General features: G+C 49.8%; 2 protein-coding genes across 2 annotated transcripts; both read left to right on the top strand.

The window, feature by feature from the left end:
• Positions 1–236: 236 nt before the first annotated feature.
• Positions 237–3,476, top strand: CLAFUR5_01309 (Ubiquitin carboxyl-terminal hydrolase 4; the record flags this gene model as incomplete). Its single annotated transcript, XM_047900457.1, has 1 exon — positions 237–3,476. The coding sequence occupies one exon, from the start codon at positions 237–239 to the stop codon at positions 3,474–3,476; it is 3,240 nt and encodes a 1,079-aa protein (XP_047757396.1).
• A 487-nt stretch (positions 3,477–3,963) lies between these two features.
• CLAFUR5_01308 (Putative matrix-associated actin-dependent regulator of chromatin) lies at positions 3,964–5,469 on the top strand (the record flags this gene model as incomplete). Its single annotated transcript, XM_047900456.1, has 1 exon — positions 3,964–5,469. One exon carries the CDS (start codon positions 3,964–3,966, stop codon positions 5,467–5,469), a length of 1,506 nt encoding a protein of 501 aa, XP_047757395.1.
• Positions 5,470–11,387: the final 5,918 nt, after the last annotated feature.

Below are 11,387 nucleotides of genomic sequence, written 5' to 3'. Positions count from 1 at the left end.
GATTGCCTTCGCCACATACAATACCGATCGTGAACACATCCGCCACACTCACAGCCCCCCGACTGCGCAATCAACCACCGCCATTGCAGTGCCGCCTGCCGGGATCTTTCACGTCAACGCGTGGCTGTTGGTGCATCCGCCTCCATTCTCCCCCGCCGCGAGCGAGCAGACTCCGACCACCTTGTCCTACTCGCCTGCCACGACATGCGGCGCGACGTCCGCCCACCACCTCCACCATGAGCGCTGCGGGGCCTTTGCCGCCGCCATACCCTTCATCCTCGCAACCTAATGGCCGTTCGACAAATACAAACGGCAGTGGCGAGCGCGTCTTTGCGCACATACAGGATCTCCAGGCGGAGGCCCTGACGGACTTCTCGCCTCAGCAGTCGGTGGGCACATTGCTGAACCGCGCGGAGACGGCTTTGGCGCAGGCAAAGACGTACATCGATTTCCGTCGCCCAGACCTTGCCTTTGTGAACTACCTCAGAGCCTACGAGATTGCAGTCGATGTTCTGCCGAGGCACAAGGACAAGACACACTTTATTCACGATCAACATGGAGAAGAGAAGTTGCGGCTGTTACAGCGGAGGATCAACTCGATGGACGAGCAGTTTGAGAGCATCAAGAAGATCATTGTGAATAACAACAGCCGATCTGGCGTACAACCAAAGAGCCAACTACGACAGACACAATCGTCCGGTCATGTCCGAGCGGAGTCCACTAGTGCCATGGCACTTTCTGGCGCTCATAAAGTGAAGCCATCGGTTTCCCCCAAGCCAGAAAAGCTTCATGCCAGAGCAGTCTCACAGGCACCCACTGGCACGGATGGCTCGCTCTCATCGCCGACTGCAGACGCCTTGAACGACCGATTTGCCAAGCTGCGAGGCATTGGACAAGCCGATGCTGCCAAAAGGCCAGACTCCAGAGGATCAACCTCCTCGGTCCACAATTTGGCCATGCCAACCGCTAGTGAATATGGCGGTGGGTTCGATGTCTTTGGCGGACCACTCTCGAGCAAACCGCTGGGACCTCGTGGTATGCCGGATGCTGGCCCGGGTCGACCATCCAAGTTGCCACTAGATACGGAACTTGCTGCGGCCATGCCCAAAGCGCCCAGTCCAACATACAGTCCTGCCCGTAATATGCAGGTCACAGGGAACATCGCACCACCTAGGCACAGTGCACGCAGTCTTGCAGGTTCCAGTAGTCGAAAGTCGTCTTTGGCTCCGACACCGACCGCAATGACACCTAACGGCACGGGAGGTGATTACTTTTCGAACATGCAGACCACAGGATTCGTGCCGGGCCAAATGCCGCGAAGGAAGTCTGTGCATATGCCCAAGGAGACTCGCATTGGGGCTGAAAGGCTATACGACTATCTGGAACGATTCAACATCCTATTGATCGACTTTCGGTCTCGAGAGGAGTTTGATCAGGGTCATATCTTCACACGAAACATACTGTGCGTCGATCCATTGACCACGCGCCAAGGCATCAGCGCTTCGGAATTAGCCGATAAATTGGTTCTGTCGCCTGAGGAAGAGCAAGAACTCTTCCATGATAGAGACAAGTTTGATCTGGTTGTGTATTACGATGACCACACGCAGTCAGAAAGCTACATCTCAAGGCCGACTAGCGATGCAGAGACGAAGTTGCAGTATCTCCATGAAGCGCTGTACGAGTTCAACCACGATAAGCCTTTGCAAAGACCACCGATTCTTCTCATTGGCGGCATCAGCGCCTGGGTTGATCTGATGGGTAACCAAGCATTGCTGATGTCACAGACGCAAGCCAGAGTGAAACAAGGCCGTCCGCTCCAACGGCGGCCACCACCGCGAGACGGTCCAATGCGACCACCAAAGCGACGGTTGAGAGAATACAATCCACTAGATCCCGAGGAAGAAAAGAAGTGGCGGGATCGTGCCAAGAGCGAGAGTGTTCCGGAGACGCCAGCTTTCACGCGCTCCAGCGAAGACGAGGACGACGATGATGAGGACGGAGATGCTTTGCAAAAGTACCCGAACATTGATGACTTCAATGCTCGATTCCCAGAAGCTGGTTCATTGGGAAAGCAGGTCACCAACGGTGTGGCCGCTCGACAAGTCCCCGACCGACCTGGGAAGATACCGGTATATCCAGCAGCGCCATCGCCTTCAGTCTACCCCCCTGTGCCCAGTCGACCAGCACCAGCAGCGCCGCGCATGAGCTACACTGGTGTCAGCGACAGAGTTGTGTCTCACACAACGCCAACTACCAGATCGTCGAGCTCTTTGATCCCGTACATTCCAACAAAGTACCTCTCCTCCAATCTTCGCCTGCCGAGAACGGGCCTCGTCAACTTTGGCAGCACTTGTTACATGAATGCTACTCTCCAGGCGTTATCCGCGACCACACCGCTGTCCATCCTCTTTCTGGACGATCAATTCAAAAGTCTCGTGCAAAAGGACAACTGGAAAGGGAGTCGTGGGTTACTCCCTGACATTTACGCGAACACCGTGCGATCTTTGTGGAAGGGGGACATGAACTGCATCAAGCCGACCACACTGTTCAACTTTGTGGGACGACTCAATAGCATGTTCCGTGATCCTGGCCAACAGCAGGATGCACAAGAGTTCTTCAGCATGATTGTGGATGTGCTTCACGAGGACTTCAACGCAATGTGGGCACGCACACCGCTACGTGCCTTGACAGATCAGGAAGAACAGAAGCGCGAGCGGATGCCAAAGATCCATGTTGCAAAAACAGAGTGGGGTCGGTACACTCACCGTGAGAACTCGTTCCTCACTTCACTGTTCTACGGCCAGCAGTCCTCGAGGCTAAAGTGCCCGCAATGCGGTCTCACCAGCACTCAATACGATGCTTGGGCGCTTCTTCAGGTCGAAATACCTGACTGTCGCGAGGCCAACATCCAAGACTGCTTTCGCCAGCATTTCAAGGATGAACTACTTGACGAGGACAATCGGTGGACCTGTCCCAACTGCAAGGCACCGCGGCGTGCCTGGAAGAAACTCACCATGACTCGTGCGCCACCGTTCCTTGTTGTCGGGCTCAAGCGCTTCAAGACGAACCCCCGCACTGGCGACCAGAGGAAAATACACACTGCTGTGCGCTTCCCACTTGACGGGCTAGATATGGAAGAGTTCATGTTGCCGCAGCCGTCTCCTCAGGAGGCGCAAGCTATAGCAAGCACATATGGCGCCGAAGCACTGAAGACGGATGTGACACTTACACCACCTTATACGTACGACGCATATGCTGTAGTACGGCACATGGGCGAGTCGACACGAAGTGGTCATTACACTGCTGCAGTCCGAGATAAAGTCAGGAACTGCTGGCGTTATTTCAACGACACGAGTGCGCAGGACTTCGACCCGAGGACATTGAGCTCGTCGAAAGCTCTGGACAATGATCAGGCATACTTGGTATTCTACCAGAGGCGATCGCCGAATGAGGCCGCAACACCAAACAAGTTCTGATAATCGAGATAGCATTATGTTCAATTTGCCAGCGATTAAGCGTTGCATCAAGGGCGTTTTGAGCGTTTCAGTGTAGAGGGAGCTTGGAGATGGTACCAATGATGTGCCGATGGGCACGATCGCAATGTATAGGAATGAGTGCAATTTGAAGTGATACTCCGCGAGCGCTTCGACTTGGTTCTGTCAGAAGCCCTCGTCCGTACTGCCACTTGCGAACGCCTCGGAACAGCCTTCGGGCAATTCTCATGCAAGGACATCCCCCTGCACTCCTTTCCTTATCTGCACGTGTCAACGCGGAAAGCCCGTGGGCCGCTAATGCAATGTTTTGGACCCTTGAAGTCTACGCACGCGTGAGACTTCCGTCACTTGCCATTCCAAGGTTGCTCTTTCCTTCCATCACAACTCCAATTGTTGTGTTTTGACAAGCTCTAGACGACTTCACAGACACATGTACATGGCTCCACTCCGAGAGCGCAGTGGCAACAGCATGTCGCAAAGTACCTCGGACGGGAAGCGCAAACGCGTCGAGATCGATCTCACCAACAGCGGTGAGGAACCGGACGGTGATCTAGACGCACCGGCCACCAAAAGAACTCCGGCTGTAAAGAATGCTCACAGGAATGCAGCAAACCGCAGCACGTTACCGACACCCCCGGCGAGTAGTGCTCGCAGCAATGGCTACGAGAGCGTGTATGCTGCACCGGGAAGCTCGGACCCTCAGGCGTCACAACATTTCACCCAGACTGATCGTGACGCTTGGTTAGCTGATGAGGACTTCAACTCGATTGTAGCTTCTTCCCAGAACGAAGCCGAGTTCAATGATCAACTCTATCTATATGGCCAGCTACCTACGAAGGTTGTGGGTGTGCGATATTACAGAGGCTACGCAAATCCAGGAGAGCAAATTCTCGTAAGACGTGAACCTGGTAACGAGTATGATTCCAATGCCATCCGGATCGACAATGCATCTCGCCAGCAGATTGGCCACATCCCGCGTACTATGGCGGTGAAGCTGGTAAAGTACATTGACAACGGTTGGTTGGCCGTCGAAGGCAAGCTCAACGGAGAGATTGGTCAATTCGACTGTCCGCTTTCGGTGTATCTTTACGGAGTCAATCCGGACAGCGATGAAGGCCGACAGCTGCGAGATCGTATGGTCGCGGACAAGTTACCTATCAGAGCTTTGCAAGAAGCTGAAGCTCGCCGCAAGCAGCAGGAGAAGGAGAAATTGGCAGCTGCCAGACGCGCTGCAGCCGCTTCCAAGAACTCAAAGTTCACGAATCAAGCGATTCCTGGTGGCAGCAGCCAGGTCGACATGTCCGATATCATGGAAGCATCGCAGCGAATCAATCCTCGAGACATTGCCAATTCTGCCGAGCAGCTGGGGACTTCTGAGGAAGATCTCAGCGCCATGCCAATGGCCGAGAAGCCCGATAGTATTCAGACAGAGATGCTCCCATATCAACGCCAGGCATTACAATGGCTCCTGGATCAGGAGTGTCCAAAATCGCCTGGAGCTTCACCGAGAGACGCGGTTCAGCTCTGGACCTTCTCTAATGGCAAGTACACCAACCTCGCTACCAATCACTCAACTCAGAATCAACCGATTCTGGCGTCGGGTGGTATCCTCGCCGACGACATGGGCTTAGGCAAGACATTGGAAATGATCTCCCTAATCGCAGCAGATGTCGAGAAGTTTGGCCGTGGCACCACGCTTGTCGTGGCTCCTCTCTCCATGATGTCCAATTGGAGTGGACAGATCGCTACCCATGTGAAAACGAAAGATGAAACGAGTGTGTACACATATCATGGCGCAGGACGCACGAAGATGAAGTCACAAGACTTTGCGCAGTACGATGTCGTATTGACAACATATCACACCTTGGCAAGCGACTATATGCCCGGTGGAAGTGACAGGTACAACAAGCTTTTCTATCGATCGGAGACACGCACGACACACCATTCGAAAGCGCCTATTAAGGCTATCACCTAACGAGAACAAGAGCAGCGCGCCTGCGCCGGCGGCCGCGCAATTGCCGCGGAAAGCGACCAGAAAGCAGGAATCCACCTCCTGTCCGACTGGACCCTGAAATTGCGGAGCCGCGGAGGTGAATTGCCTATTTAGGCAACTTCTAACCTCAGCCGTAGCTGAAGTGCAGCGATATGGAGACTAGCTCCCAAGCCCAACTCGCAAGCATCAAGCAGCTCGCGAGGGACACCCAAATCTCTATAAACGGGGATACGATATAGGAATCTAGCTAGTAGTAACTAACCCTTTAATAGCTAAGCTAATAACTAACCTAGTAATAGTAAGATAATAGCTAACGACAATATACTAAGGGTTAAGGAAAGGTATAACGAACCCTAGCCGCCCCCGGTCCCTCCGTATAGATAGAACTATATAAAGAAGCCTAGGTAATACTAGACGAAGACGGACACCTAGCCCGAGTATATAAGAATATAATCGCGTAGCTCCTTAGTATACTTAAGGCACTCGAACACTAGACTCTAAGAACGATCTACTAGACTATATAGTACGTAATATAATAGAAGAACCCTACGTAGGCTATAATCGCCGCGGGACACTACCCGGCCTAGCCCTAGAGGACTAATAACGCGATCCGAGTCTACGTTACCGACCCGGAGGAGAAAAGGGAACTCGAGGGCCTTACGAGTAAGGAGCTCGTAGATAGAATCGGCCGGAAGGAGATCGTAGGAGCGAAGGTAGAGCTAAGGGGAGTAGTAAGGCTTTTTACCGTATAGGAGACAGACTAATAAAGACTCGAGACGTATAAGGAATAGAAAACTAAAGTAGTAAAGTTAGTAAAGGTCTCCTACTAACAATTTATAGTAATAGCCTACGGGGTCCCTAGAACCTTTAAGGTCGAAAATAACCTCCCCTAGCTACAAATATAGAACTAGAGCACATCCCTAGGAGTACGCTTCTCTAAGGCCGTCTAGCTATATAGGAGCGTCGAACTAATAAAGATATACTCCTCGTTAATTATCTAGATAGCAATTACGGAATAGGTAAACCTTGTCCTAGATAAAGGACTATACTAGAACTACGAACGTCTTGACACGGAAATCTACTAGAGTAGCTATAGAGTACTCTAATGCTTTAACTACTAATAGTACGGACATATCGCCCCGAAATATACGGAGAAGACCCCGAAGTACCTATACTACGTAGGCCTATACTAGGGAAAGCAATACCTACGAGAAGAAGTAAGGTACGTATACTATAGCCGGAAACACCCGGCGTACTCGAGCTAATGCCTAACCCGGATCGCCGTAAAAGGGAAGGCTAACTAAGTACGAATAACGACCCTAGCGAGGTACTCTATCCCGTAGTAAAGTAGCGCTCAATATAAAGGCTTTAAGGCGGCAAAAAGAAAGAGAACGGAGGAGGTAACAAGGGGCACCCTACCGAGTACGTACCCGCCGCTAGGACGGCTAAGGGGGCTAAATAGGGTAGTAAACGAGATAGGACAGATACGGATTTTTAGAACACCCCTACCGGCCGAAGGCCTACTAACCTAAGAGGAAGATACGATAACCGTAGGTACTACCTAAGCCCGGAGCACCCCTATAGACATTATCCTAGCTAGCCCGTAGTAGTAGTATAGGACAACCTTACTATTATATAGTATAACGTTAATAAAAGTAAAGATAAGGTCTAGCTCTACTTTCTATAAGAACTCGACTACTAAAAGCACTATGTCGTAGCGCTATAGGAACCTTAGACTAACCTATATATAAGTAAACCGGCAACCTATAACGACTAACGATACTATACGGTAATCGGTAGGGGTATAGGATATACCTTAAGAATATATACCTACGTAAATAAGGCTATTAGTATAGAAGTATAGAAGGTCGTACTATAGCCGGAGGGCTACTAGGAGGACATAACGACAATCGAAATAGCAATAGGCTAGGGAACCGTCCGAATCTATAACGTCTATAACCCTCCCCTATAAGGACGAACGAGTAGAGACCTAGGAACCCTAGCTACGCTAGACCGGATACTCGAACAAGGGGATAAATACTAAGTCCTAGTAGGCGACTTTAACCTTTACTACCTGTAATAGGGTCTAGACTTCACCCCCCTATACGTATACCTAGGAGGCAAGTTACTAGAAATCACCGCGAGCCGCGATATAGAACTAGCGACCGTAAAGGATATAGAGACGTAGAAGACGAGATTAAGCGTAAGTACGATTAACCTATACTTCCTCTCGAGAGAGCTAGTAACGAGACTAGATAAGTACCGCCCGAACCTCTTACTCGAAGTAGGATTAGACTATATCCCGATCTAGATAATAATCGAGGTAGGAGTCGAGGAGGAACCTATAGCGGAGCTACGCCTAAACTAGAAGAAGGCCCCGTAGAAGGAAATCTAAGACGAACTAGCGGTACGACTATACGATAATAGAGCAAATACGGGACTAGAAGCGGGAATAGAAGCAGAATAAGAAGCCGAGCTCGACAAAGAAGCCGAACGGATAACGATAGTCGTATAGGAGGTAGCTTATCGGTATATACCCTATATTCGACCTTCTTAAAGATAGAAGCTATTCTAGACCCCGGCGTACACGGAAAGGGTAAAGGAGGCGAGGAGGGCTAGACCAGAGTAGACGAAGGAGCATATATAAGCAATATAGGACGTATACTAAAGGGCTAGCTAAGCTAAGAAAGCCTAGATACGTCGGGATAAATAGCTAGACTAGAGAACGACGGTCGGGCTCGTAATAGAGAATCCTAACTAGATATAGCGACTAGCGAGGTAGGCGAGAGCCGGTAGGATAGAGAAGACGCCTCACTTCCTACCTATAGTCGATATAACGGGGACGCTAAGGTTAACGCCGGAGGTAAAAGCGAAGGCGTTTACGGACTACTTCTTCTTAATATAAGTCGACGCGGACCTAACGGATATAGTAGGCACGTCGTACCCGGAACTACTAGATATATACTAGACAGTCTAGCTAGGCGAGGTTAAGGCCGTAATAGGACGACTTGAGGGAAGAAAGGCCCTAGGGCCCGACAAAATCCTAAACCTCCTACTAAAGGAATATAAAGAGGAAATCGCCCCGAGCCTAGCTAAGCTCTTTACTACTTATCTACGGAAAGGCTACTATCCGAAGCCGTATAGAGACTCCCTAATAGTAGTTATCCGGAAGCTATAGAAGGAAGACTATAATAGGCTTAAGTTATAGACCGATTACGCTCCTAAATATAATAGGGAAGATCCTAGAGAAGGTAGTAGCCTAGAGACTTATAAAACTAGTCGCGGAGAATAATATCCTCCCGGAGACATAGATAGGAGGGAGAAGTAACCGCTTAACCCTTACGGTAATAGAACTAATAACCGAACAGATCTAAACCCTCTAGTACTATAGACGGAATAGAATAGCATCGCTACTCTCCCTAGACATCTCCGGAGTATTCGATAACGTCTCCTATAAAAGACTACTCTATATACTCCGATAGAAGGGAGTCCCCGTATAGGCCACGAAATTTATATACTCCTTCCTTAAAGAGGAGAGGACTACGAGAATAGTCCTCGGGAGGTATAAATCCGAAAGAGTATACGTAGAGACCGGAATCTCCTAAGAATCTACGCTATCCCTAATCCTATTCCTAATCTTTATAGCCGACCTTATCCCCTTACTTACGTCCCCTTAGACTTCGGCGTTAGGCTTCGTAGACGACATAAACATCCTAGCCTAGTCCGCGATAACGGAGGAAAACTATAGACTACTTACGGAGAGATATAGAGTATACGAGGACTAGGCTAGACGCTACGGCGTCCGTTTTGCCCTAGAGAAATACTAGCTGATCTAATTTAGTAAAGCGAGGACCTACTACAATATATAGGTAATAATAACAATCTAGGGATACGAGACGAAGCCCTCCCCCGAACTCCGAGTACTAGGAATCTAGCTAGACCCGAAGCTAAGCTAGAACCTATAGATTAAGAAGGCCTAGAATAGGGCATAAGTAAACGAGGCATTAATAATACGTCTTACTAAGTCAACGTAGGGGGCGACCTTCGATAAAGTAAGAATAATGTATAAAGTAATCGTTTAACTAGCGATACTTTACGGGGCATAAATCTAGGGCACGGGGGGAGTTAATAAGCTAGTACCGTAACGGATCGAATAGCCTCTTAATCGAACCTAAGTAGGCAACTTAAGGAGAATTCTCGGAGCGTATAAGACTATACCGACGAGAGTAGCCGAGATAGAGACCGGGACACTACCTATCCGTTACTATATCTAAGGGATGCCTAACTAACGATATAGTCCAAACTATACTAGACGCCGGAGTGCACTACGGTAGTAAGAGAAGCAAGGAGAGCCCGCCGGGTATAGACGAGCAGCTATAGCGAGGAGGCCTAGAACGTATATAGGGAGGTATACTAATAGAAGAAAGCTATAATACGAAGGGAGAAAGCAGTCGGCTAGAGGGCTATAGTGGAAGAAATCGCCGGCAAGCTAGAGAAGATATAGAAGCTAGCGAAATGGGCCCGACAGGACCCTATATAGGGCCCCTCCTTCTCTATCCTAGCGCTACAATCGCCTAGTGGCCCGGTTAGCGACCCCGAGGCCAAGGCGCGTCTACTAGCTAGCAAGTTCTTCCCGCCCCTAGTCGAGGCTGATCTAAGCGACATAAATAGCTCTACTCCCCTAGCCCCTAGTATCGCGGTCTAATAGGAGGTGTCCGAGGGAGAAGTTGCCGCTATACTAAGGAAGTTGCCGGCGAAGAAAGCCCCGGGGCCGGATAGGATCGTAAACGAGCTACTAAAGAAGTATAGAGATCAACTAGCCCTAGTAGTTATAGCGATCTTTAACGCCTACCTATAGACCGGGTACTACCCGATAGCTTTTAAACAATCGACGACAGTGGTCCTACGTAAGCCGTAGAAGGAAGACTATACGTAGGTGAAGTCGTACCGCCTAATTGCGCTCCTTAACACTCTTAGGAAGGCGCTTAAGAAGCTAGTTATAACGAGACTCTCCGAGGCGGTAGAGGAACACTCCCTACTCCCGGACACCTAGATAGGTACGCGCCTATAGCGATCGACGCTATCCGCGATAGAACTTATCACCTCTTAGGTAAAGGCTATCTAGTATAAGAATAGGGACAAGGTGGCTTCCTTACTTAGCCTAGACATATCGGGAGCCTTCGACTACGTATTATACCCGCGGCTACTCTATATCCTAAGGTCGAAAGGACTCCCTAAGTAGCTTGTCAACTTCGTACGGTCCTACCTCCAAAACCGTAGTACGTCGATCCTAGTCGGCTAGTATAGAAGCCTATTTCAAGTAGTCTATACTAGAATCCCGTAAGGCTTAACGCTAGTACCTATTCTGTTCCTCTTCTTTATAGCGACGCTGCTCCTAGCCCTAGAATCCTAGAACACCGCTACGAGCGGCTTCGTAGACGACATAAACATCCTAGCGTAGTCTTCCTCGACTAAGGAGAACTGTAGGCTACTAGAAGAGAAGTACAAGATCTGCGAGGACTAGGCTAGGAGGCACGGGGCTCGGTTTGCCCTAGAAAAGTATAATCTAATACACTTTACGCGCCGGCCACGGTTCCACAATATATAAGCTTCTATCTAGATATAGGGGCATACGACTAACCCGGCAAATCAGCTTAGGATCCTCGGACTATAGGTGGACCCGGCGCTACGGTAGAGGAAGTACGTATAGGCAATATTACGGAAAGCTAAACAGAATATAGCATTATACTAGAGGCTTACTACGTCTATATAGGGGGCGGACTTCCGGTAGTCACGACTTCTATATACGGCTATTATACGGCCAGTCCTTACCTATAGTAGCTAAGTGTGGTCCTTAGGCGAGAGGGCCTACCTATCGAAGGGACTCGTCGCGCCGCTAG

The sequence above is a fragment of the Fulvia fulva genome, chromosome 1 (assembly GCF_020509005.1).
Source record: "Fulvia fulva chromosome 1, complete sequence".
Classification (NCBI taxonomy): Eukaryota; Fungi; Ascomycota; class Dothideomycetes; order Mycosphaerellales; family Mycosphaerellaceae; genus Fulvia; species Fulvia fulva.
The sequence above is the reverse complement of the archived record's forward strand: the minus strand, read 5'-3'. Positions and strand labels throughout refer to the sequence as shown.